We start from the raw sequence: 27,883 nt of genomic DNA, 5'->3' as shown, positions 1-27,883 counted from the left end.
GCCTACTGCACACCTGGGCTATGTGGTACAGCCATGATAATCTATGGGACCACCATTACATACACGAAAATTTTACTTTATGTCCCCCAAATGGAACACAACATCATGAATGCCAGCTATGTGCAGAAACAATAAAAGACTGTCACACGTAGGTGGTCTTTGAATGTGCTCCAGGTGGCAGCAAAGGCTACTTGCTAAGTGGAGCATCTGTTTTTTTAACTACATACAGAGTGGTAACCACAGTACTGTTTTGTCATCAAGAAGCAATGTTTTAAGCCTTTCATATTCTAGCATTTTTTTTGTTACATTTTACTGTGCTTGGGGGTTTTCAGTTTCCATGTACCTCACAATGTTTTCCATTTAAAATACTGAAAACTAGCTCCCAGGAGATGCCTTTTTGGTGGGGGTGTTTTTGTTTTATTGAATGTGTAATTTTCAACTGACTACAGACGCAGATGTTCACAGGTAACTGCGGTAGTGCCTTAGGCAATATTTCATTCCCAAAAGTATTTTTGCTTTAAAAAATAATAATAAAATTTTCCCCCTTTTCACAGGCCAAATAAATAGTTATTTGTAACTAAACCAAAAAGGAACTAAATAAATCAAAACTACTTTCTTCTGGAGGTTTATTTTGAATAAAACAGTTGAAGACAGATTACAATGACACATTGTACAAAAGACTAGAAAATAATTTAAGAGTATTCTAGTATAAGTTTTGACACACTCACAACCTATTCCCTCCCAGGCCTTCAGAGCAAGGCTGGCAGCCTTCTGCCCACACCCACAAATGGAGATGCTTTCCTCGCAAAAAAGGACTGTTCACGTGCGATGAAACAAAGTTCCCTCTTGCAAAAAAGGGAACAAAGTTTCCTCTTAAAGAAAATAAGATTTTTCTCCATCAAAAACAGCACAGACATACCAATAAACCCTTTCAATCCTACAAATCTGGAGTAATTGATACTCCATGTTACAAATATGAGGGGTCTTCAAAACATTCATGGAAAGATTCATATTATCTTTTAATTCCATTTTTCGATAGTTTTTGAAGTACCCTCGTATCTGTGACGTTATGCAGTGTCAAAATTCCCCACAGCGTTCACCAGTTTTCAGCAAAGCAGCAAACACTTAGTTATTTTCATTGGCTTTTTTTTTTCAGTTTACAGATCATGACCCCTATTTTATACCATACCAAACCAAGAAATAAACAGCAACATAGGCCAAACCATGTCACCTGCAAGAGACACTATCTCCTGTCCTTTTTACCAGCTTTCCTCTTCCCAGAGAGTAGGTGCTTAGGCTTCATGTCAAACACGTGTCTGTCTGCCTCTCCTTTCCTCCCCAAGCGATTCATCTTCTTCTGTGCATTCTTCATCATGGTCTTAGCCTTCTTCACCATCTATAAAGCAGAGAACATAAGGTACGTTAATTACTGAAAACCCAATTTCCACTGTGTACTTCGATCGCCAGGTAAGTCTGTCCTAATGGCCCAGCTCTGTTCTGTGAAGAGACCTGGTAAGTTTTGCTGTTTCCCTGCAGGCCACCTCGGTGTCTGCAGAAACTCAACTCTGTCTATGAAGCATGGATGACAATCCTATGTAGAACAAGGTTTACACCCTGAAGGACTACTTAGAAGATGAGAGCACATCTATTCCAACTCACTGTTACACAAACTGAGACGCTGAGACTCTGGCCCATGAGAATGTGCCACTCACACCTCACTGATGAGTGGCAACGCCAGTATGAAACCCAGAATCCAGATGGAGATGGCACCAGGTGTCCACAAAGTAGGCTACTGGCCACTTTATATACAGACTTTCTCCTATGTCTGAATTTTCAAAATGCTAAAACTAAAAACTTTTATGTTAAATAAAAAGACATTTCAGCAAGAGATTGTGTACACCCCAAAGCGTCCTTGCCAATAGAAACTACAAATGAAATGACAGTGACCTAAGCTATCAATTTCGGGGGAAAAAACTGCCACAATAATGTGAAAACAAGCAAGACTGACCACAGTAGTTCCCTCTGGGCTGGTTCCTCACATGGGCTCGTTGGAACTGAGGCCTCCTGTGCATAGCAAAGGCCACTTCCTAGCACTTCCCTAGCAGCTGGGACTGCAGCTCAGACTGCTGGTGCTTTTATGAGACCACTTATGTCTGCCATCAAAAATAGAAACCATTAGGAAATGGTCTAACTAGGCCAACAGTCCAGAAGCATCAAATCATACCTGGGCCCAAGTTCACCTCTAAAGGATGCCAAGAAACTGGGGGACACAGCTCACAGCTAATCCCTGCCCAGAGCCCCTGCTCCTCCAAATGACAACTGTTGGTGTTTGCCCTGAACCCTTCTGTAAACAGTGAAGGCTATTACGTTATTTTATGACACATCACAGAGACTAACCTTGACATCCCGAAGACCAGAAGCATCCCGTGGAGTTCGAGAGCAACTCCGGCTACGAGATACAGAAGCGGGTGGAACAGATGCTTCACGCTTTCTTTTCCTAGTAACACTCCGAGACCTTCTTGCCTGGATGACATAGTGGGCCTGAAAAGCACAGAAAGCAAACTTTAGCATCAGAATCCCAGCCCAGCTTCCAGGTTCAGGGACAGACATAAAATTACTCCAAGGTGAGAAGACATGAGTTCTTAGAACCACCATCAAAAATTCTTAAGATGCACATAGTTAATTTCACATTAATTACTGATCAAATATTCTTCACGTAACATAAGCTGCTTTATGCTACAAAGGTGATTTTTAACTCCATTAAAAAATTTTTACTTAGGGGGCCGGCCCGTGGCTCACTCGGGAGAGTGCGGTGCTAATAACACCAAGGCCCCGGGTTCGGATCCCATATACGGATGGCCGGTTCGCTCACTGGGTGAGCGTGGTGCTGACCACACCAAGTCAAGGGTTAAGATCCCCTTACCGGTCATCTTTTAAAAAAAAAAAAAAAAAAAAATTTTTACTTAGAATTCCCAATTCAAAAACAATCATAGATTAACATCACAATTTATACTTCAGACAAACAGAATTCTCTCTCCCTCACTCCTCCACTTTGGGGTTATCTACCTGAACTCACAGTGACAACCATCAGAGAGAAAGGCCAACCCTGAGGTTAAGTAAAGACATGCAGACAGGATGTCTAAGAGGACAGGTTCTGCAGCCAGACCCCAGTCAAGTCACAGCTCTGCAGTTGGTCGTGGGACTTTAAATGAGTCCCTTAACCTTGCTCACCCTTGGTTACCTTGTCTGTAAAATAGGTGTAACACAACTACCTCAAAAGGGAAGGAGGCATTGAGCCCAGCACTTAATAATCAAATGTCAGAAGCTGTCTATGTACATTAAAACAACACTCCATGCATGCACACATGAAGCAAACAGGAACTCTCATACACTGCCAATTAAATCCAAATCATTCTAACCTTTCTGGAAAGGAATCAAAAACAATGTTTGAGTTTGGTAATTCCACTTCTGGGAATCTGTTTTGAGAAAATAATCCAGAACATGGAAAGGTTTTTTAATACAAAGATATACCGGCTCCAGCATAATCCACCACATTAAAAAATAAGAGTTGTGACAGATATCTAAAATGCTTTCTAATGTGTGAGATCCCAGAAACACAGTTTTGAACTATTAAGAGGCTAAGTCCTTCTCACGTTGAGAAACTCAATGATAGCTCACATTTATCTAAGTGAAATGAAGCTAATTAAAGCACCATCTAGAGAGATGACAGCAAATAAACTTTTAAACTGCAAACAATCCAAAAGTTCTGAAATAAGATTTAAATTTTGCTACTCTATTAAAAATGTAAGAAATTTACCCTAAAATGAAACAATACTTATACCACAATGAGACATAAGTGTAACACATGGAATGTGATCATAAATATATTTTTAAGAACCAAACATAAAAGCCCTCTGCATAGAAAATGAGTAAGAGGGTGTCAACCACATGTCAACCTACTCTATTTTGATATGATGCAACCACAGAGATTCTTTCTAGTTTTCAGCATTTTCCAAATTTCCCATTCACATGGAAATGGAAGATAATGTACACGTGTATGATAAAAAGTGGACGAATCAGAAGCAAACACATTGGGGTCACCCAACACAAAGGACACACACTGGGAAACCTCGCCCACCCTCGGGGGTGAATTTCAATCAAGGATGACAGAGTGTGCAAGGTCTTGCTAAACTCCTTTCAAATGGTGAACCACAAGAACTGAGTTTTAGAAACACCATTCTTCTGCACCAGCAGCACGGACACCCAAGTACCACCCTGAACCACTCCCTGAGAGGGAGCCGGGGGCAGTGGGGCCAATATTTTAACATCAGTCCATCATTTCTAACCAGACTCCATGCAAATAAATCTCGTCAGCAGAAACAGGAAGTTCTAATTTCTTTTCCCTGTAATTTTTAAGTCAACTTTATATTCCCACAGGTTTCTAAGACTCTGGTTTCCTTTATTAACAAAGTTGTATCCAGCCACATAAATATCTGAAACTGTTCCTACACACTTACGTTGTCTTTATTATCCATGTCAACACCAAGACTACGCATCTCATTCTCCAAAACTGTCCGCTGAACCTGGAAAGGAAAAAAGATACTTGTTTTAAACAACATTAGTCTAATGACATGTTAAACATTTACTGAGCATCTGCTGTGTGTAAGGCAGGATACGATGTACACGGCACGTCCTTGTATTCTTCCCAACCACCCAGGGGGCAGAGTGACTGTCTCCCTCATATAATGATACTAGAGCTGAGGTTAGCAACATGCCCTTAGACAGATGTAGTGTCCCAACATCTCAACCCCCAGAGACCACTGAGCACTATGGGAGAAATACAAAACTGCCCAAATCTGCCAATAACCGGTCACCAGCCATCATATGAGAACAGTATCTTCAAACACGTAAATACCCATTGAGAGACGTCTGTCATATCGAGTAATTTTCCTCCCCCTCCCATTACGTTTTAACTACTCTGCATGCTGTCTTGGTTCTTGAGGAACTGCCCCTCTCTTACCACCCACTTCCTATTAGTCTGGGGGGGATACCACAAGGCCTGCGTGGCTACAAGGGTGTGCACGTTACCTAGGCCTGACCTACTATCCTGACATGCAGCAGAGGGAATGATGCCCCAACAAAGACAGAGCTGAGGTAGGAAGAGACGCCGTCTGATCCGTTCCTGCCTAACATGCAACTCTCCCCACCCTAACCAGTTACAGGAACCAATAAACTGCCTTTTGTGTTTAAGTTTGACTGGGTTAGGTTTCTCTAAATTGCAAAAGTTAAGAGTTCTGACTAATACAAAAATTAAAGAATAAGAAAATGTCAATCGATGGCTTTAAACTTCTCTGGATCATAAATCACAATTTTAATTTGTTCAACTGCAAAATGACTGTATCTTTAACAGTGCTGAACCTGAAGCTAAAAGTCACCAAGAAAGTGCATGAGAACATTATCAAGACTCTAACAATCTTGCAAGTCGATTTACACCAATAAAAAAAAGTCTGTGCAATCTTATGGCCACAGGGGGCTGAAAAGTTGTATTTAGCAATGGCTGCACAAGAACCCAATACAAAACACCTGGGCTATGCCTCTTTGGAAAGACACATAACTTGCCTTCTTAGCAGTTCGAGGCATCCTGGGTCCCTGTGTGTCCTTTTCTTTGGACTGCAGAATCTTCAACTTCCTTTTCTCTCTAATTTGTTTCGCCAGCTGTCGAATTTCCACCATCTCCTCGTCCTCGCTTTCAGACTCACTGTCATACTCTCCAGCAGCTGTTCTCAGCTCTTCTTCTTTTTCTAACTCTTCCAGTTTCTTTAAAAACAGTCATGATTTTTAAAAACAATTAGACTCCAAGGCTAAAAATGTGTTCCCTCATTCCAACGCTCCCAGCAGATATATGAAATAAGCTAAATTCTGATAAATATCCCATTTATGCACTCTTAATACCACCCCAAACCCAACCTCACTGGCTAGTTGAGAAGATAAAGTTGAGAAGATAAAGACGAAACTTTAAAGACATGCACATGTCTACCACACCAGGTGGCTGTGCACACCACAACTTGGGTGAGAAGCACAGAGGGAGCGTGGTCAGGCAGGGCCCCAGACAGTGCTCAGGAAGCTGGACAGGACACGCAGCAGAAGGGTGCACGGGCACAGCTGGAGAGTCTAAGAAGGGAGCCACGTGGCTTCTCATGTCTGCAAGTGTGGACCACAGGACGCAAAGGTAAAGAGACTGGAAAAGCAGGGAGACCAACTATGGCAAAGGCACAGCAGAGAACAAGCATATTCCAGACGCTGAAGCAACCAGAGCATGAGAGGGAAGCTGATGTCCAGGATTGTCCCTAGGCACCCACATACACCACGATGAGGCCAACCAGCTCAACCCTCCAGTGGAGATGACTGGATGCTGGGTGAAAAGAGCTCGCACAGACAAGACTGGCAATATAAATCAAATTATGGAGAGCGTCTGTGAATTGAGGGAAATGAAGGAACACGGACAGCAACTGTCTTATAAAGCAACTTTTCAAAAAGCCTGATTGAGGAGAGAGAGATATGACACAGGGCATAAGAAAGTTCTGTTTTATAAAAAGGTGAGAGAAACTTGTGGACATTTATATGCTAAGAAAAAGCAAGTAGGGAGGGGGACTGAGTCAGGAGAAAAGCACCAGGGAAGAACGATCCCAGAACGGGAATCATCAGATTAGAAGGGTCAGCAGAACATGCACAGAAAACCATGAGATCAGAGAGTTCACATCCCATGGACTCGATTTTCATTATAAAATGAGGCTGTCTGCTGAGATCAGCAGAGGGAACATGGGCAGGGGTCTGAGAAGCAAGGAAAAGTATGAAACAGCCTCTGATGGAAGAATTCAATCCAAGGCCCACAGGGTCCACAGCACCACGCCAGTGCTGGCGAGACAGCTTCACTGTGCCAGCTCCGTCTGAGGAGCCCAGGACCCTTCGAGACCAGGCAGCGTGTCACTAGGGAGGGGGGGAAAACTGAGTGTGGGAGGCAGGGTATTGGGATGGACAACAGGGGTCAGGGTGGGTGCAGAAGGAGAATAAAGGGAACAGATACCGGTGAGCTTCTACCTTCCAGGAATCATATTAAAAAGGAAAAAAAATCCACGATTTAAAAAGTGACACAGACCTTCATGATGGCTGGATCAATATAATCAGCTATATTATGGCCTTCCCAGATCTCTGGTATTTTATCATATTTTTCAGATGAATTCATTAAATCCCAGTACTCTAAAGTTTAAAAGAAAAGTTATGTTTATAGATAGTAGTTTTTAATATGTTCAAGTATGACGTGCCCAAATTCACCAAGTGCTATCACGCTACAAAGGTACCAGAGCATTTGTATTCAACACCACATTCATTACTACTGACGTCAACTAGTTCAACACTTATGTGCTGCAAAAGCTATAAAAGTAATCCCTTCATCCCAAACAGAAAATTACCTGGAAGGAAAATATCTCATAGAGCCTTATCAGTATGCAACTTCTAATACTCCAGAAATTAAAAACTGACAAATACACTGGAAGACTTTCAAAGTCTTTCCTCACTTTTCTGAAACACGTCACACACAAATGGCATTTAATAGTAACACCATGGCCCTTACTTTGAAGATCCAAAATGTAATCATCTCCCATTTCCAGCTCAAGATCTCGTTCCTGCAATGGAAAAAAATTACCATCAGTTTTATTCCATCTTTCAGGTCCAGAAATGCTCTGCCCCTCCTTGTCACCATGAAATAATCTCCCCTCCAGTCCTTTCTTATCTGTGGGGTTTGGCTCTATTCCTGGTAGGAAAGCTGTTTTTTGACAACTTGGTAGACTTACCTTACATAGGTATTCTGTTCAGTACTATCTTCTGTGAAGTGAAAGAGCCTCAGGAGAGCAGGGACATTGGGGGGACTCACTGCCATGTCCCAGAGCAGAACAGGGCCAGCACCAGACGCTCCCAACTCTGTCCAGCACCCCATCACCCGTGCCCACACAGCCTTTCTGACCCCGCAAGAACATCTGGGTGAGAGTTACAGTAGCATACCCTCTTCCTCCTGGGCTCCTCAGTCCCCATCCTCTCCCTGCGTGATGCCACTCCCTCTGGGATGAACGGGGGCCGCTCCTGAGAAGGCAGTATTGGAAATAACGTGAAACACCTTGCTGAATAGGAAGGAAACTTACAATGATTCTGTCTGCAAGGTTTTATATTTATAAAACCGCACCCACACCAATTAAAAATGAACAGATTATTGTGGAAAAGAGGAGTGGGTTTTAAGACCAGTTTGGGCCAGGGGGCCAGGAAGATGCCACAAGCCAATCCTAAAATTTATTTAGAAGGGAGGGGAAAAGGGAGGAATTGGTAAAGGCCGTGAAAATCAATTACAGTGAATAATGATACATTTTCTTTAAAAAAAGTTTATTTAGAATAAACAAATATCAAGATTATCAAGAAAAATTATGGAAGAAGAAAGTGATACAGGAGAAATAACAGCAGAGAAATTCAGACATAAACCCAAGCATGTATGAGAATGCAGTGGAAAGACAAAATACACAACCAGAAGTTCTGAGATAAATGATCACAGAGCTGGATAACTTGAACACAGAGCTGGATATCTACCACACCTCCCTCACAACAAAATGACACAAAGGACTTCCATTCAAAAGAGGTAAATTTTTTTAAAAAACAGCATAGGGTCGGCCTGTGGCTCACTTGGGAGAGTGTGGTATTGATAACACCAAGGCCGTGGGTTCAGATCCCATATAGGGATGGACAGTTAGCTCACTTGGGAGTGCTGACAACACCAAGTCAAGGGTTAAGATCTCCTTACCAGTCATCTTTTAAAAAAACAAAAAACAAAAAAAAAAACATAAAAGTGTAGAAGAAAAAGATACTTTTAAAACTATTTCTGGAATAGATGGTATGCCTTTCTATGCATGACCCCAAACCTAGCAGCCATAAAGAAAATATTAATATGTATTAGTAGTTTTAAGATGTATAATTTGAGGTTTAAAGAAAGGTATCAAAAACTAAAAGGCAAGTGACAAAAACAGAAAGAAGTATTTATAGAACACACGACAAGAATCTGATTTCCTTAATATAAAAAGTATAAATCAATGAGACAAATGTAAACAGCTTGATGAACTGAAAAGGCCCAAAAGAATAAAAAATGCTCAACATGAAAAATGTTCAACAAGCATAAAAAGTGCTCAACTGCACTAGTTGAAATTGAGAGAGACATGTAACAACAATAAAACTACCTTTAAACTACTAGACTGACAGAAGTCAGCATCTGACACTGTTGAGGATACAGGAAACACAACTCTCACACTACCAGAGGAATGTAAACTAAAAAGGTACTTCCAGAGGATGCCAACATTTCAGTGCCACACCTTGAAATTCACAAATATATTTACAATAAAACATTGAGACAAATGCATAAAGATGTGCACTCCAGCGTTATTTGCACTGGAAAGATGAAAACTTCAAAAAATAAAATACACTTCCATCTGTTTAAAAAAAATTTTTTAAATACCTTCTCTATAAAAAAACACTTCTGGAAGGACAAGAGAGGCTGTCAGCAGGAGCTACCTGTGGTGGGGACAGAAGCAGGTGTGCAAGCTGCTGCACTCTCTTCTCCACCTTTTCCACTCTTTACCATGTGCAGTCACGTGACGCTTGAGGGCAGAGCCACGTGTTGAGAATCATATCACTACATGACTTCGTCATCATGCCGGCATCATCGCATGCATGTGCACAAACCCACCGCACACCCAGGCAGTATAGTGCGGCCTAGGCTCCTGGGCTACAGACCTGTACCGCATGTGCTGAACACTGCAGGTAACTGTAATGCTATGCTAAGTGTCTGTGCATCTGACACAGAACAGGTGCAGGAGAAACACGGTATGAAAGGTAAGAACGGAGGGCACTTCGTATGAATGGAGCTCACAGGACCAGTTGCTCTGGGTGAGTCAGTGAGTGTGTGGAGTGTGTGTATCCAGGCCCAGGTCACTGCTGTACACTACCACAAACTTTGTAATCATAGTACACTTAGGCCACACTAAATTTATTATAAAATAAAGTAAATGTGCTACAATGTTTCAACGCTACAACGTCAAGAGGTGACAGGAATTTTTCAGCTCCTTTGTAATCTCACAGGACCACATGGTGTATGTGGTCTGTTGCTGACCAAAATGTCGCTGAGCAGCACGGGACTGTATATGCACAGCTTTACCATGAATGAGAAGCACAGACCACTTCTGAGATGTGTCTGCGTTTGTGTGCACCAGGCTCTTACCTTGTCATCTCTCCTGTTGGGCACCGCAAGGTGCAGGCGGTTCAGCACCTCATTCACTTTGTTTCCCTTCATCTTGGTTTCCACTCGATAAGCCAACAGCCTGTCACAGGCCTGGAAAAGTACAGAAACAAGGCACAAAGTCAGAGACTCCCTCCAATAGCCTCTTCCAGCCACACACCCAGGAAGCATCCAGCACCACAGCCCCCATGCACTCTCCTGTGGGCACCAACACGACTGCAGGCCACACTCCCACAGGAGTAAGGGGCTTTTTGGCCTGCCTTCGTGGTGAAGGCCAGCCCTCAGGAGAGCTTGCCTGCAGTGCCCCGGGTCCCACTCAGCGACCTTAGCTGGCCCCCTCAACTGGACGCCAGGCCCCTCCCTCAGGGCTCTGTCACAACAACTAACCCCAGATGAAACTACAGCATTAGCATCACCCTGCTACTCCAGTGAAAATAACGCAGTGAAGTAGAAAACACTCAAGACAGCCTGTGAAGCCTAACAGAAAATGCCCACCCCCAACCCCAGCAGCTCCTACTTTACAGACCATTTTTTCCTTCTACTTCTGAACAGTCCCATAAATGTAGTCTCACTACAGCTGCTATGGAAATATTAGAAAGGCAGAAGCCACAGTGGCCACTTTAAGTGGAAACTATAAAGCATCTTGTTCACTTGTGTGTGGGGAGGACACAAGTGTCACCACAGTGACTAGATTTGCCTTTCTCCCTAGCCCACCATTCCTGTCGAGCAACTGCTCCAAGTGCTAACATCTGGAAAGAAAACTTATCTTTCTCCCCATGACTGACTTTTCTGAAACAAGAGAAAGACAGTAAAAGGATTGACACCTGATTCAAGGAAGCACTGACCTCTGCTTTAACTTTAGTAACACCTTCCTCAGTCAGGGTGCTGGTCTCTATTACAGGGAGTCCTTCAGCCTGCAGATCTATAAACACTTTCTGGGGACAAAAAGGAAAAGGAGATGTATTACTGATTTCCAGTTCCCAATGGAACAAGCCATGCTGTTCTGCAAATGGAGGTTGTGAATGCTAACTGTCAACATTGGTGGTTTCTAACTCCTGAAGAACAGACATCTATTAATATAATAAAAAAACATTTATTTTTCCCTACATTCTTCTGTATCAAACCAGACTATACCAAGTAAAATCTGAAGCTCTCCAGAACATTCCATAAGGCCTCACCTTCCAAAAAAGAAACTTAGGCAAGACCAAACTCTCAATTTTTTTAAGAATGTTTTCAAAACCATTTCTTATTTAAAAAAAAAAAAAAGTTTGGCCACCACAGCCTAAGAAAAATTTAGAAGACATAAAAATGTTTACAAATCTAGCAAGTTACAAATCAAAGACTCTTAGAGAAGAGATGTGGCCTTGGTTTGTATGTGCAGCAAATGTCATGTCTTTCTGTAAACGTGGCCTCAGCTCAGAGGCAGGTGACCAGCTACAGCTTAGAGAAAACCAATTCTGCCATGTAGCAGCTCATGACCCTAAGACAGTCATTGAGCCCACCTGTGCCTGCAATGGTAACAGCCATGGGCTATCATTGTGTGATGACAACCAAACAGTAACACTGTAACGGAGTCCATCATGTACATGCTTTCCAATTTCATGAAATCTTCTCAACAACCCATGGCACAGGCGTTACCCACACTGGACAGACTTGGAAGGGTGACCCCATTCGCCACCGCACAGGACCACACGCTTGCTGCTCAGACCTTCCTGGTGCCACCTACTCTCCCTCCTCCCCACCCTCCGATGCCCTTTAGACTGAAAAACTGAGATTACTTAACAAATATGTGGGTTCTTTCAAAGAAAAAGAATTCTCTGACATCAGTGTTTACATAGTCAGTAATTTAAAGAATGCACTGTAGTACCCACAGAAAGCCGGTATGGCTATTTAAGAAAAGCTAATTATTACCAAGTGTGAACGTCCAAATAGAACGAGAGACTCTGAGAGGGAACAGCACACTCCCCACCTCTTCTCCTTCCATTTGGGTCATGAAGTGCATTCCAGAAGACACAGCAGCTCACAATGACCCTCCCAGCACAGTGGCTCTCAGACCTCCAGTGTACAGCAGTCACTTGGAGGGCCTGTCCCAACGCAGACACTGCCCACCCAGGTTCTGACTACTGAGTCAAATATGTGTGCCCAGGAATGTGCATTTCTGACAAGCTACGGGCAAACGCGATGCCGATACCGCTGGCCCTGGCCACAGACTGAGGACCACTACACTAATGTGTCTCAAAGCCTCTGGCCTCAATTATACCTACTGAAAAGGGCCACAGGGTCAAATTAGTTGAAAAACTGCACCTAACAACATTGCCTGCCTCTTGGAGAACATTAGTGAACACCACATGTTCATGGCTCTGGAAAGCCCTGCATTACAAGAGCTTACAGACTCTCGTCATCCTTCGTCCAACTGCTCATTTCCCACTCATTTAACCCCAGAACTTTTTATTAAGTAACACCCACGAAGACCCTTCCTAACTAGAAACTCACTCTGCAAAATGCCGCTCTAGCACACCTGACACCCTGGGGCCTGGAAGAGACAGAGAACACCTCAAGGTTCCTGGCTTCATCCAGGCACCCATTTAAGAGAACAGTCCTTTCCCAAGTAGTCACACTTTCCAAAAGGTGAAATTTACCAACCATCAACACACACAGTTGTTTCCAGAGACTCAAGAACAGAGCAGGAGTCCAGACACCTGTGCTGCAGTTCCCGAGTGCCACTACTTAGGTTTTCACAATATCCTACCACTACACAATCAAGAATATCACCTCAGCTGTGAGATAAAAACTGGACTACCTAGTGCTGCTAAAATCCCTTCTTGTAAGCATTGGCTGTCTCAGATGAGAATTCAGAATCAGTAAGAAATATTCAAAATATTAAGGTTATTTACCTGATCATCTTCAGAAAGTTCAGCTATCCTCCTGACATCACATTTGTTAGCCACAACTATAAGAGGCTAGCAAGGAAAGAAAGAAAAGGGATTATTTCTCTCGCACTGCAGGAGATAAACTAAAACGTGAGCCATCACACCGACCTTGTTGGTAAAGAGAGGCCTGATGTTCTGGAAGAGCTCCAGCTGCTCCTTCAGCCCGTGCCCGCACTGCTCAGACAGATCCATCACGTACAGGACGGCAGCACGCAGGTGGGCCAGGGCCGTGATGGCCTGCATCTCGATGGTGTTGCGATCCTCCAGCGGGTGGTCCAGAATTCCTGGGGTGTCTACAACCTACCAACCAGACCATGTCACTCCACAGCACGCTTACAAACTTCCTGTCCAGTACACCCCAGAAGTCACTTACACAAACCAGACCTAACAAAACTGGTAAATAAAGTGTAGGTCTGAAACAATTTTTAAAGAGTTCCAGTCAAGACAGTGGAATAGACGGTCCCCAGCGTCACTCTCTCCCACAAATCAATCAATCTACAACTATAAAAATGTAACATCAGCCAAGCTGAGGCCACTGGAGCTCAGGGGAAGAGGAGGAGAGACCTACAGAGTTCATGAAGGCAAGAGAAACCACAATGAGAGAAAGAAAAAACTGTTCTGAGCACTTCGGGCAGCACGCCACTTTAGGGCTGGAGCTGATGGGCACATGGAGCAGGAGCCAGCAGAAGCCACAGCTGTGCCCTTCAGATGGAGTTATTTGGAGGCAGCAGGGGAGAAGAGGGCCTCGGAGGCCCCCAGGACAGCAAGACCACTAATAGGGTTCCCATGGACCCACGCAGGAGCAAGGAGCCAGAACGACTAAAAAAAGGGAGCCATTCAGAGGCCAGTGAGTCATCGCAAAGGACCTGTGCAGGGCCCGTCCCATTGGAAGTGTTTGCAGCACAGGCAGTGGGGGAGACGGGCCCACCAGGAGAACACTGGGACATAGCAAGGACAGCTGATCCGCCCCGCAATCAGCACAGGACCACTCAGAGGGGACTGGTCGGGAATGCAGAATTGCATGGGGTGCAGTTTTATGAAAAAACTCAGGCCCAGATCAGAGTTTCTACACAACACAGATCCAATGGGTCTCTGGAGAGCCTGAAGTACCTATAAGGTCAACCATTAAACCCTGAGCTGCACAAAAAGCTTTCCTTAGGGAAAGAGCAGCAAAGCAGCAATTTAACTCAGCCACACACATCAAGTACTGGTTCCCATGGTAAGTTCCCCCATTTTAGAAGTCAGCAAAGGACAAAAAATTAGTTCCGGCCCAGGCACACCACCAGCACCTTGGGGCCTTCCTGGGAACCAGAGGCTTGGAGCCGGGGACTGGACCTCACTCCCACATCCAGAAACACCGTGCACCAGGCGCCTCAGGGCCTGTGTGGGGACCCAAGGCATGGAGAAGGGGACCGGACCCCCCTCCCACAACCAGGCACACCATGCCAGAGCCTTGGGGCCCGCCCAGGGACCCAGGGCATGGAAAAGGGACTGGACCACCCTCCCACAACCAGGCACACCACCAGCACCAAGGAGCATGCTAAAAACATCACCTCCATCTGGGTGGCCCACCACAGCCACTACAATAAACATGGCTGCCACAAAAGCAGCTAAGCACCTCAACCACCATGCAGATGATCCACCAAGCACTGGAGTGCCCTGACACAAGGAGAGTCACCAGCAGAGATAAAGAAAAGAAGAGGATGTCTCTCTCCACAAAGCCCATATCAGAGTGACAGAAGAAGCATCTGCTCTATGATAATATTGGGGGACCTGATCACACCTCTCAGCATTGGACAGATCACCTAGGCAACAAATTAACAGAGTAAATGTTATTCTTTCAGAAGGAAAGAAGAAATCTAGGGTAATCAGAGGGGGGGAGAGGTAGAGAATGGGGGATGGGGAGAGACTGGACAAGGAGCATAAAGAATTGCGATCTGTAACAATATATATGCTAGTAAGATTGATTTCACCAATATATCTCAATGTTGAACTCCAAAAATATGTATAATCAATTTTGATTCAATAAATAAATTTTTAAAAAACAATAAATAAATAAATAAAGTGTAGGTCTCCCTTCACTTGACCATGATGAAATAAAAAAAAGCAGCAAGAAAAAGCTCATATTCCAAAATCATTAAAAAAAAAAAAAAAAAAAAGGAGTGGGTGGGGCCTGTAGAGCTCACTGAAGAGCTGGCCAATGACCTTGAGAGCAATGACTCCTCTGTTCATTAGTGACATCATAAAATATAACCAGAATAAGTGGCATGTCTCAGGAATTACGTTAACCATTTGTCAAATTTAACTGTGGAAACAGATCGCTTTATATTTTTGAATAGTATATGCCATATCTAATGACAGAGGTAGAAAAGACACAGAGAATTTCGTTTCTTCAGAGGCACACTGTTAACATCATGCAGAAGTCCACACCGGCAATTGAGTTATATCAGAGAAATGTGAACTGCCCCAAGCACCCCCAGCTCAGAGGAGGTCTCTTCATGGTGACAGACAGGGAAATGTCAGGCTCTTGGTGACCCGGTCTATACCCCCTAGAGGATGAGCTCAGTTGCCTCTATGCTAAGTACACTATGAACTGGACACTATGAACTAGAAATCGTCAAAGTCAAATTCCATTAAAAAAACCCCAAGATGCTCATTCTGTGTTTGAAGAGAAGACTCTCACCTGCCAACGGAGATACTTATAGTCCATGTGCCCGACAAACAGCGACTTGGTCGTAAAGGCGTAGGGCTGCACGTCCACATCTGCTCGTGTCACCTTAAACAAAACCACCAACACTCCCACAATTACCAAAGCTCCACACCTCATTTCCCCTCAAACAATGAACACAGGCATCTGCAGGTTATCAGGACTAGTTTTGGCAGGAACAAAATGCAAGAGACCTCACCTGACTGCACTGGGTAGGACAGCAGACACCAGCCTCCATCCATGGCCAGGCTCCTCTTCCCTCACACCAGCATGACCCGGAAGGTGTCAAGAAGGCGAGGGTAGCCCAGCACTGGGGGGATGGCCATCATCCCCCTCACCCTCCCACCTCCTGTCCCCTCCTCCCCCAGCAGCACCCAACAGAGCTCTCTGTGATGATGAGAATGTTTTACATCTGCACTAACAAACTTTCGATATATGGTTCATGTGACTGAGCAACTCAATTTTTTATTTTGTTTAATTTAAATTAAAACTTAAAAGTCACCTGTGGCCAGTGGCTGCTGTACAGTCATGTGCCCATAATGAAGTTTTGGTCAATGACGGACTGCACACACAATGGTGGTCTCATAAAATTATAATATCATATTTCACTGTGCCTTTTCTATGTTAAGGTACGTTTAGACACACAAACACCACTATGTTATGACTGCCTAGCGTATTCAGTACAGGAACATGCTGGACAGGTTGGCAGCTTAGGTGTGCAGTAGGCTGCGACATCGAGGTTTGCGTGAGTACACCCTGGGATGTTCATACAAGGAAAAAAATTGCCTCACAATGCATTTTTTAGAACACATCCCCATCATTAATCAATGCCTGTCTGCATTAGCCCCAGAGCTCTGGCCAGTCATGGCAGGGTCAGAGCTTACAAGGATTTGAAATGTCAGCGAGGACCTGCAGACCTTTGCTGGTCACTGTGTCATGGCAACTTGTAGACAAAGCCTGTAAATTAGCCCCAAAGCAAAAGTGTTCTTGGCACCAAGTAAGCCATACATATTCAACAATTTTTTCGGTACCTGAGCTGTTGCTGGTTGCAAATTGACATTTTAAATACTATTTCTACTCTTTTCAGGTTCCATGAGCTCAGCTAAACTGTCCTGAAACACTACTGAGTTACTTAAATGTTACCCATGAATCCTAATTAATAAATTCACTCAAGTAAGGAGAGACTCAGCCACTCACCACTACAATGGACCACGGAGTTTACATGAAAGCTGACGTGGCAACCAGGGGACAAATCACCCAACAAGCAGTGCAGCTCAGGGAGTGCCATTTCCCATGGGGACCTCTCTGGCAAGACCATCCCCAGACTACACTGATACACTGTGACAAGCTCTCTCAAAAGAAATGGTAATAGCAACATAAATCTAGGTTCACAAAGTTAATCCTCCCCGAGAGGAACTCAGGTGTGCTCACATGTCAGGTCCTCCTGCTGACCAGGGTAATGTTTACTCAAGGACTAACTAGTCAGCCGAAAACATTACCAAGGTCATCCTAAATCTCACGCAGTTAAAATACTCAGCACTTTGACCAAAGACGGTTAAGATCTCTTGCCTTGTAATAGAAAACACACCAACCTTATTGATGAAGCTGGACTTCCCGACATTTGGATACCCACACAGAAGCAGAGTCCTCGTATTTGGATCAATTGTTGGCAAACGGGATAAATGCTGGCGCACTGTGAAGTTTAAATTCAAAAATTAAGAAACTCAAAGCTTAGGATTTGCTTGAAATTTCCTTTTCAACTTAGATACATTCCAGGCCTGTGGTTACATTCACCTCATGCCAACTTTTATAATGCAAAAGTGATGGAGAAAATATAAATTAATGAAGAAAGGACCTGTTCCAGAGATCAATGGGATATTCAATAGCACTTCCCAAACTTGGCTATACCAAGAATCATATTTCTAGGTCCCACCAACTTTATTTTGATTCAATAGGTCAAAGGTGGGGCCAAAAACACCTCTCTGAAAATGCTTCTTATGAAGCAAGACAGTGTTTGGAAGACAGCATCTTTTGAAGTGCGCATGCCACCACTTTCTGGCTACAACATGGGCTGTTTCCACAACTGCCTCTTCTGTGACAGACACAGGTCCAGAGCAGCACCCACTGAGCCATAATGGAGACCAACAGATCTGTGTGAAAGCATTCTCAAAGCATCCAGGGATCATAAATATTGTCAAAAATTATTTGCAAGATGCAGGGGGAGGGAGAACAAAACCAAATGAGTCAAAATATAGGCTGAGCATCCCTAATCCAAAAACCCAAAATGCTCCAAATCCAAAACTTTTTGAGCACCGAAATGATGCCTGGTGGAAAATTCCATACCTGACACAATATTTTTTGACTGTCAGTGGTATGTCATGTTTCTGCTGTTAAGTACTGATCTGTGAATAAGTGTGAGAAAATGATTGCTTACCGGCAGCATATAAACTCAGAATCAGGAATGATGGTGACCCCAAACGACCACAGACTATCCCCGTAAATGGCTGTGACAGTGACAGCTTTGCTTTCTGATGGCTCAATGTACTCAAACTTTGTTATGCATAAAATTATTAAAAACATTGCATGAGATTACCTTCAGGCTATAAGATGTATAAAAAACATGTATAAATTTTGTTTTCAGACTTGGATCCCATCCCCAAGTTATCTCATTATGTATATGCAAATATTCAAAAGTCCAAAAAAGTCTGAAATCCAAAACACTTCTGGACTCAAGCATTTCAGACAAGGGATACTCAACCTATAATTTGTAGTGTAAAAACACAAGCATGTAAAAAGGCAAGTAACTGTTTCAATAAAATCCTACTACATTAATTCAGAAATTGTCCTTATAAATAAAAGCATTACAAATAACAAAAATGTCAATAACAGGTAAAACTATGAGCCATTTCACTTCTAGATATTTTTCAGTGTTTTCTCATAATATGTCTGTCTTACCTGTTAAATATGGAAAAGCATAAATTTTCTTAATAGTGCTATTAATCTGTAAGCACTGTAAGTGCTGGGCACTTTTTCAATAATAACCAGCCCATTAGAATTTCTTATAGGCTAGGCTAAGAAAAATAATTTGACCCTATGATCTAGACAAACACCTCAAGAATAAGTCCTCAACAAGGATCAAGTATCCTAACAGAACACACCAGAAACCGTTTCTGCTTCTATGTCACAAGTACCTTGTTCCAAATATTCCAGACTCTGCTTCTGTCTCTTGATGACAGTGCACATCCGCCCCAGGGCAGCCCGCTTCAGCTGCTTGCAGCGGTACAGAGAGTCCCCATATTTCATAAGCCGCATGTAGTCTTTCGCAACACTTGAACAAAGAGCGAATACGTAAGATTTTCCCCACTTTTGACAATAACTTAAAAGATACCATAGTAAAAAAATGCCTTACTTGTCTACTAGATTTTTGGCAATATTTATTTGTCCTAGAGCCAACTTGTAATGATCCTTGTCATAGAGAATATTCATTAAATCAGCATAAAATGGGTGGATATCCTGAAACAAACAAGCAGACAGCAGTCACTTTGGTCCAACAGTGTCTCATCCCTACATACAAACAGCCCTTAGAGAGTAATTTCCTTCTTTCTCCTCAAATCTGCAGAGAGCCTCTCCAACCCCCACTATCCAGGCCAACGACCCCTTCTACCCACTCGTCCTCGTCCCCTTTTGGTGGCAGTGCGACCCATGTGCACGACAGCCTACTGCCTCCTGCTCTCAGGACCTCAGCTCCAGAAATTCTACCCTCCGCCTGATCACTCCCAGCAGCCTGCAAACAGGCTGTTACTCCCCAAACTTTTTAAAAAAGTTGAAAACTCCTTGACCCCACAATCCTTCCAACTCCTGCCCCATTTCTTTGCCCCTTCTTGGCAGATGCTGGAAAAGGGACACTGGTCTTCTTTCCTTCTCTCTCACCAGTTCTGCCAGCCACTCCATGGCTCACCAGTGACCTCCCCATCTCCAGCTCTTACTTCTCATCTCTCTACACCTCTCAGCAGCACTAAGGGCAACCCCTCTCCCTTCCTGAAGCATTTTATTTAACTGGTTTCCTGGACACCTGCTCTCCTCTCTAACTCCTGTGCTGGTTTGGCCTCAAAGCCCAGCTCCAAACATTCCAGTCCCCGCCGCACTCTGCTTTCTATACTCACTTACTAGGTGATCTCAGATTCTAAGTAACATGGTCAAGGTGCTAAGGCCCAGAACCTCAAAGTCATCTCCATTTATGGAGGGTACTAACATTAATAAAGCGCATGTATTTCACAGGGCTTTAACCTTTAGCCTAGAAGGGCCACAGCCCTTAGATTAGAAGGACCAGTCCTTAGATCAGGCTGTAGCTTAGTAGGATCTTTATTTTAGTAGGACAACAGCCCTTAGCTGTTACAAGGGCCAAAGCCCTTTAGTTTAGGCTGTAGCATAGTAGGACCACAGTCCTTAGTTTTAGCAAGGCCAAAGCCTTGTAGTTTAAGGAATAACCTAACCTTTTAGTATTGCACATAGAAATGCTAAGCTTGGGAAAAAACAGAAAACTTTCACAGGACTAAAAAGTCTCTGGTGTAGATATGAAAACTGTAACACAGCAAAAGTGCTTGCTAAGGGCAGATGCCCTTGGTGCAGCTAAACCTAATTATGAGAGTATGTGAGTTAAAAGCTTCAAGGCTATTCTGCCAATTAGTGGTTGATTCCAAATTTCACTTTCAACTGCTTCTCTAAGTTTCCTAGGAAACTAAGTGTTGCCATAACGATTATCTCATTGGTTCTTTTGTATGACACATAGCTTAGTTTTATGACTCCTTTGATGGTAAATTGCTTAAACTATTTTTAAGTTGCACCTGCTTTAATGAAAATTGTTATGTAGCCTGTTTGTTTAGTGATTAACCACCTGTGTTCTTTTCTGTAACTTTTTGGCTGGACAATAAAAACTAAGAGAAAACCTAGTACAGGGTTATTTTCCGAGGAATGCATCTCTCTTGAAGAAGTCGTCTCCTGGAATTAACCCCTTCTGGGCCTCTCATTGCTCAGGAAAAATGGGCTTTGAGTAACCCTTTGCGTCTCCGTCTCCATCACCCTGGGGGAGAGGTGACATCCATTCCTCTCTTGACCCCACATCTAATCTATGAGTATCTCCTGTTAACACTTCCCTCAAATGATCCTGAAACCAACCACTTCCCAACAACCTCACCACTACAACAGTCATCCAAGTCACCATGATCTTTCAGTCCTGCACCAGGATTGCCACACTGATCTCCCAATGGTCTCTTATCCCCCTGAAGGCCAGGCATCATCTAAAAGGTAAGTCCAAAAACCCCCCAAAGGCCTTCTTAAAAAGTCTTACCCAAGTTGCCATGCCCCACCCCTACCTGTGATCCCATCTCCTGGCATCCTCCCTCTCCCACGCCCACCTCCTGGGGTCTCTCTGACCTCAGGGCCTTTGCACCTGCTGTCTGTCTGCAGGACTCACCCATCCAGTTGCTGCTTCACCTCCCTGCACCAATGCTTCCCATTCCCCTTACTTGTCTTCACCTCCTTCACCTGACACACAACATATCTTCATGTTTACAACCTACGCACCCCTACACCTCCACCCCCCCGCCTAGAATTAGGAAAGGGGCTTTTATTACTGCTATATTCCCAGTGCTCAGAATAGTACCAGACACACAGCAAGCATTCAGTGAATGACAACTTAATCTAGCTCTCTACTCTGAAACCGTTCTCAGACAACTAATTCCAGTTTTAAAAAAAACAGTAACAGAGTGTTCACACATTTGAATTCTCCTACCTCTAATGTATAAAAAATAATACCAAGGATGAAAAAGGTAAAGCTTCTTACAAAGAACCACAAAAATCTGACATTAATTAGAACAAAATGTTGTTTGCTAAAATCAGGTGTTTCCTAACATCAAATCAGTTTAGATTAATTTCATTCCTAATCTCTTTTTTCATCCCCAGGTGCTCTCCCGTATGTGACCCTTCCCAAGAAACCACCCATTCATTCAATAAGCATCTACTGAGCACCTGTGGCCAGCCTGAGAGAGAGAGAGAGAGAGAGAGAGAGAGAGAGAGAGAGAGAGAGAAAATAAGTGCCTGTCCTCGGGCAGGAATTTTTATTTTAAATACCTCTGTATTCTTTTCAATAAGCCATTATTACTTTTTTAAGTATAAAAGCAAGTATTGTCACATTAACCAACCTTTTCTTTCTGCCTTCACCTATCTTCAGAAACTGTTTTGGGGGCAATAGCAAATTTAGGCTCTAAGACTGCACTGCTGATCCCTGCATCCTTCACAGCCTCAAATACCTTGCAGCAGCATGATCCTATGCAGGACTTCATAAGACTTTGTTAATAGACTCAGCCAGGCACTGCTCACTTTTCTACAGCTAAAAACAGGCAGTTACAACATGCAGCAGAGGAAGGAGTTCAGCTTTTGTGGCTTAACGCAGAAGCCTCAGCTCCCCAAGTGATCACTTCTTCCCAATGAAGAAAATGGTCAGTGCTGAACTGACCACAAAGCAACAAGACCACACAGTGGTGATCTTAGGCCTCTGACCCAAGTTGAGCCCAGAGGAAAAAGAACCCCCAGAAAGAAGGAAGAGGAAATAAAGCCCAGACAAGCCGGTGGCCGTCAGAGGATCCAGGCTTCAGAGTCCATGACCCACAGCTTCCATATAGCTTGGGTTGGCCCTACAAACCGAAAGGTTACAAAGAAAGCCTGTAAAGATAGCTTTAGGCCACCATAGGTGGGGTTTGGTTAGGAAAAAGGAACAATACTAAGGAATCCAAAACCCAGATTCTGTTTCCAGCTGTGCCACTAACTTACTTAGTAAGCTGACAAGTCAATTATTTTCTTTCCCTTTCTGTCAGATGAATAAACAAACTGGTTAAATACTGATTACCCAAAGGCTCACACACTTACATAACATGCCCCCAGAGTCACTTACATCCAATTTGGGGAAATCCGTTAGAATCTGTGAAAGTCTGTCATGGTAATTCTGCTGAGTAAATTTGACTTTTCTCATGTAAAAATGTCTGATTCGATGAATTTGGTAATGTTTATGAATAACTGTTGGAGTCTTTCGTTGAGTCTTCGATAATGTTAGATCAATAAAGTCCTGTAATTAAAGTAACAGAGACACAATTACACCAAAAACATCTGCTTTTCATCTGCTTATTTGAAAGCTTCTTAAAACACTAACACCTAATGGTACTACATTTTAAACTACAAAAATTTATTTTTTCTAACTAAACGTTTGTAAAAAACTTTGCTCTTCTTTACAGTTTCTGGCCTTTAAGAAACACTCACTAAATGGCTGCTGAAATACATTTTACACCATACTTTCTTGATGCGATCATAACTTCCAAATACCTTTTAGGTTTTTAACCACTGAAACTTAAGTAAGCAGACAACTCAAACATAAATCAGAAAAAATAGTGGGGGCCGAGCCCGTGGCGCACTTGGTAGAGTGCTGCGCTGGCAGTGCGGCGACGCTCCCGCCTCGGGTTCGGATCCTATATAGGACTGACCGATGCACTCACTGGCTGAGTGCCGGTCACGAAAAAACGACAAAAAAAATAAAAAAAAATAAAAAATAAATAAAAAATAGTGGTGAAAAAGAAACAGTCCTTCAATTTCAATTTTAATACACATATCTTTGAAGTACATAAAATAATGGGTAGAACTAAAATCCACTGTTTATCATTTCCTAGGAGAACGTAGGACTATTTGAGGATATAGAAGATCTCTGCATGAAATCCCCAGTGCACAGTCCCTGCTTCTCTTCGGTAAGGACTCTATCCCGGTGCCTCCACCATCCCACAGGCCTAGCCATATAAAACTACTTGATTTTCTCTTGAACATTTTCATTAACTCAACCGTATTGGTCATTTTCTACAAAGGATGATAGGGATTCTCAGGTGCTAAAGATAAAATAATGAATAGGACATTGTCCCTTCCTTCAAGGAATTCAGGGTCCAGTGACAGAAAGGATACAGGTGATCACAGCACAGTCAGTACTAGGAGGGCACGAACATCTGCACTTGTGTGCCTGCACGTGAGATCTCATCTACACTCTTCTAGGGGAGTCTACACCTCCTTCATCCTTAGGAGCCTGTTCAAAAGCACCTATTTCATCAGGTTTCCATGGCTCTCCCACTCATCACAGAGAGTGTTCGTATTCCTGGTACTAGAAAATGACTTTTTACAAAGGGCAGGTACCATGTCTGGTGCATTTTGCAACCATGGTACTGGGCGCACTGGCCGGACGCATACTCAATAGCTACTCGAACAAGCCGCATCCCATACTTTCCTGGTGTGTTGGGTTTTTTTCCACTTCTAATCACTAAAGGATCAGCATCACCCATCTTCTAGACGTAAGTGAACTCATCTATCCTCTAGAAAAACAAGTCGCACTCAAGACAAGAGAAGGTGGACGCTGGACTCCTAACACATCCTAATGTTCTCTCCACAGGTCACTCACATGCACAAAGACCGCAGCAAAAACTCGGTGCACATCCCTTCAACAAGCTAGAGAGACGGGTGAGACCAGAGGTGCGGGAAAGAGGCGCCCGCTGCGCCTGCGAGCGCACGGCCCGCGAGGGGGACGCCCGTGGAGCGCGAGCGGGGCGGCGGGACGAGGGCGACTCGGAGACTGAGAACCATCCACGGGCGAGCCGGCTCCGAAGGCGCCTCCTGACCGCGGGGCACCTCCCTGACCCTCCGGGGACCCTCCTTTCGAGGGGGACCCTGGTCTCGGGGGGAGACCTGGCATCGGGGAGACCCAGGTCTCGGGGGGAACCTGGCATCGGGGAGACCCCGGTCTGAGGGGGAGCCTGGCCTCTGAGGGAGCCTGATCATGGAACACACTAGCCTCGGGGACCCCTACTCTCGAGGGAACCCTGGCCTCGAGAGAGCTCGGTCTCAGGGAACCCTGATCTCGACGCCACGCGGCCCAGAAGCGGGAGCGGCCGGCGAGGGCGACCCCTCCCAACCCCTGGGTAACGGGCCCGGGCCCGCCGTTGCCGAGGAACAGGACGAGGCGGCAAGGCTCCCGGCCCCTACCTTGGCGGACGGCACCACCGTGATCTTCTTGAAATTGTAGTGCGCCATGCCGGCTGAGGTGCACGCGGGACGCGGAGCGAAATCCGGACATCCGCCGTCGGGCGGGGCGGGACTTCCGGCCGCGGTTGTGCCCCAGCCGCACCCCCGCGTCGCGCAGCGCCCCCGCCCGGCCCGGAGGTCGGCGGGGCGGGGAGGGCCGCGTGCTCCCCCGCGCCTGCACGGTCCCGCTTGGGGTTTTTCCCGGGGCGGTGGGGGATGGTCATCCGCAGACGTCGCATTAGGGCTCAGTCAGCCCTGAGCGCCCCGGCGTCACGGCCGGAGTTTCGGAACCGGTCCAGGCCTCGGTCTAAGCTTGAGAGAAAGCCGCTCGCGTGAGCCGGGGGGTTCTCTAGCGTGCTTGTCTCCAGGGAAATTCTCTCTTTCTGTGTTGGCAAAATGTCAGAATAAATTGGTCCAACAGATTGTACCTTAAAAAGAAAAAAAGAAAGAACGCGAGCTCGGCCCCGGGCAAAGAGGCCGCCCCGCCGCAGCCGCGCGCCGCCTCCCGGGTCCCGCCAGGGATGGGGGGTCCCGCCGGGGAGGGGAGTCCTGCGGGGCGGGGGTCCTGTCGGGCAGGGGGTCCTGCGGAGGGGCAGGGGCAGGGTGGGGCCCGCACGGTGGCACTGCTCGGTGGTCTCTGCCCCCTCCCCTGTGCTCGCTCACCCCCGGGCCCCGCGCTGTGGCACTTCCAGCCCGCGCTCTCGTGTGGCTCCAGGACGTGTGATCGGGTGCCCGTGTCGTGCCCGCGTAGGTGAAGATAAGCCCGTCGCTGCTAGGACCCCCGTCGCCCCCCCACCCCGGCTCCCGGGGCAGAGGGCGGTCGGGCGCCTGGAGGAGGCGACCACGAGGACGGGCCAGATCCCGGGCACGTCAGGCGGGTCAGCCCGAGCCGAGGCGGGGGTGTCCTGGACGCGCAGGGGACAGCCCCGGGGCTGGGCCGGACGGTCCCGCAGAGTCCAGCGAGGAGAGGGCGGGCGGGACGGGGGCACTGAGCGCGTTTCTTGCCACCGCGGCCTGGCGAGGCGGGCGGCGCCGAGTCCCCCGGGGTGCGCCGCTGCTGCACCAGCAGGGCTGTCCTCCGTGCCCACCCTCTCGGTGCCAGCTCCTGCTTCTTTTTTATTTAATTCGGTGTAGTTGCGTCCAGTCAGTCCTTTGCTTCTCGCGGGCAGCCTTCTTTCTTCAGCTGTCAACTCTGGGCAGTGGTTGGAAGATGTCCTGCATTTGTACAGCGCCGTCACCTCCACAGAGCGCTGGACGTTTTGGTATCTCAGACCTATTCCCCACGGTTCTGTGATGGGCTGAACTCAGAAGAGAGGCTCGCTTCTCCCCAGGGCCACACTGCTGTCAGTGGCCATCAGGACGCGACCCAGCGGAGCCCAGCGCTTGTTCAGTTAGCCCATAAACATCTGCATAAACAGTATGTGGAGGGGACAGTTTCTGTAACGTAATACTAACATGAAACGTCAACATATGCGATTTTCTTGGTTTTATGGTGTGCAGTTGAAATCACTCGTTCACATAGAAGAGGAACCACTCATTAAAAGAAACAAAAAGCATACCCTTGGCAAAGAGAAAGCATGTTAACATTCGTGTCAGAGAACACAACTGTGAGGATTTTATACACCCATCCATGGAACGCTGGCTCGTTGACATTGTCACTGTTCCCCCGAGAACCTGGAGTCCTTCCTGCCTGGACCACTCTGTGCTCTTTTCAGATAGCCTGAGCTGCGGAGGAGACGGAGGCCCCGAGTTCCCACCCCAGCTGCAGCTCACACACTGCCTGAGCTGGGGCCCGCCACTTCACTCCTGTGAGCCCGGTTTCCACTTCACCATATGGACACATAGTGCCCACCCCAGAGATCGTCAGTGTCAGCTAAGCAAGGCTCATTTGGTGTGAATCACGTGCTGCTTTGTAACACCTAGATATACCCTGTGTGCATCTCTTTTCCAAAAGAGAGACGAGCTCTTCAAGGTCAGGCCATGCCTCGTTCCTTTGCCATTGCTCACGGCAGGTGGGCTTGCCCTGAGCATTCACACAGCTCGAGTACATTCTTGGTGCGGTGGGGGCTGTGACGTTTGGAATCTGTGGCTCCTGTATTGCTCAGGGAGTCCTTCTGAATTCATGATACTACTGAACTACACACTACCACGGGGAGAATGCCACCCTGTATGACCCAAGCCTCCTGGTGTAAATCGATGGTGCTGGACAAGGGACCCACACGGAGTCCACACTGTGCAGGTCTACGTGTGTGTGTGTCTGTCAGTGTTGAAGTGATAGGTTGCTAATAAAACTCACTGCAGCATAGACAGAGGGTTACTCATGGTAGCTTTCCTTCAATGAAACACCAGAAACTCAAGAGAAGGGGTATGGCATTACTTAGTGAGTAGATGTAGTTTGTGTAACCACCAGATTTATATGGTGTCTGTCAGCGCATTTCTGTGAGTTGTGTTGAGTCTTAAATGGAGCTACAGGACAGACATTATCTTCACTTCATGGCGGCATGAATGCAACAAAGAAGTCAAATTATACTGTGATGACAAACACAGTATAACCTGGAACCTCAGCATCACAGTACCTCTCTCTTATGCTTCATGCCGCTGGTATGGACTGAATTGAGTGCCCCCCAAATTCCTGTGCTGAAGCTCTGACTCCCAGCGTGATGGCATTTGGAGAAGGGGCCTTTGGGAGGTAACTAGGTTTAGAAGAGGCCATGAAGGTGGGCCCACGTGATGGGATTAGCTCCCTTAGGAGAAGAGACAACAGAGCCTGCCCTCCCTGTCCCCTCTCCCCCATGCACCAAAGTCAGGCCAGGG

At 45.5% G+C, this 27,883-nt stretch overlaps 1 protein-coding gene across 2 annotated transcripts; it reads right to left on the bottom strand.

Annotated features, from left to right (window-relative positions):
* Nucleotides 1-612: 612 nt before the first annotated feature.
* Nucleotides 613-25,944, bottom strand: GTPBP4 (GTP binding protein 4). 2 transcript variants are annotated; one of them, XM_063098892.1, is made up of 18 exons: nucleotides 25,733-25,944; nucleotides 25,031-25,452; nucleotides 22,914-23,084; nucleotides 19,374-19,477; nucleotides 19,156-19,292; nucleotides 17,557-17,657; nucleotides 15,941-16,033; nucleotides 13,366-13,557; nucleotides 13,222-13,287; nucleotides 11,173-11,262; nucleotides 10,310-10,420; nucleotides 8,059-8,136; nucleotides 7,631-7,682; nucleotides 7,157-7,257; nucleotides 5,620-5,817; nucleotides 4,518-4,583; nucleotides 2,398-2,541; nucleotides 613-1,396 (listed from the first exon to the last, which is right to left on the bottom strand). In XM_063098892.1, the coding sequence occupies exons 2-18, from the start codon at nucleotides 25,076-25,078 to the stop codon at nucleotides 1,244-1,246; spliced, it is 1,905 nt and encodes a 634-aa protein (XP_062954962.1). In that variant the 5' UTR covers nucleotides 25,079-25,452; nucleotides 25,733-25,944; the 3' UTR covers nucleotides 613-1,243. The 2 variants fall into 2 exon arrangements, with proteins under 2 accessions (XP_062954962.1, XP_062954963.1); XM_063098893.1 differs by lacking the exons at nucleotides 19,374-19,477; nucleotides 25,031-25,452; nucleotides 25,733-25,944 and having other exon boundaries at nucleotides 22,914-23,001.
* Nucleotides 25,945-27,883: the final 1,939 nt, after the last annotated feature.

The sequence above is a fragment of the Cynocephalus volans genome, chromosome 6, assembly GCF_027409185.1.
Source record: "Cynocephalus volans isolate mCynVol1 chromosome 6, mCynVol1.pri, whole genome shotgun sequence".
Taxonomy (NCBI): Eukaryota; Metazoa; Chordata; class Mammalia; order Dermoptera; family Cynocephalidae; genus Cynocephalus; species Cynocephalus volans.
This window is presented reverse-complemented; position numbering and strand designations above follow the sequence as displayed.

Bases quoted from the DNA above. Each gene is read 5' to 3' on its own strand.
- GTPBP4 (XM_063098892.1), bottom strand. From the start codon at position 25,078: ATGGCGCACTACAATTTCAAGAAGATCACGGTGGTGCCGTCCGCCAAG. The intron at 23,085-25,030 runs GTAGGGGCCGGG...CTTTAATTACAG, and splicing joins CGGTGGTGCCGTCCGCCAAG to GACTTTATTGATCTAACATT. The intron at 5,818-7,156 runs GTCTGTGTCACT...CTGTTTTTAAAG, and splicing joins TTGATCCAGCCATCATGAAG to AAACTGGAAGAGTTAGAAAA.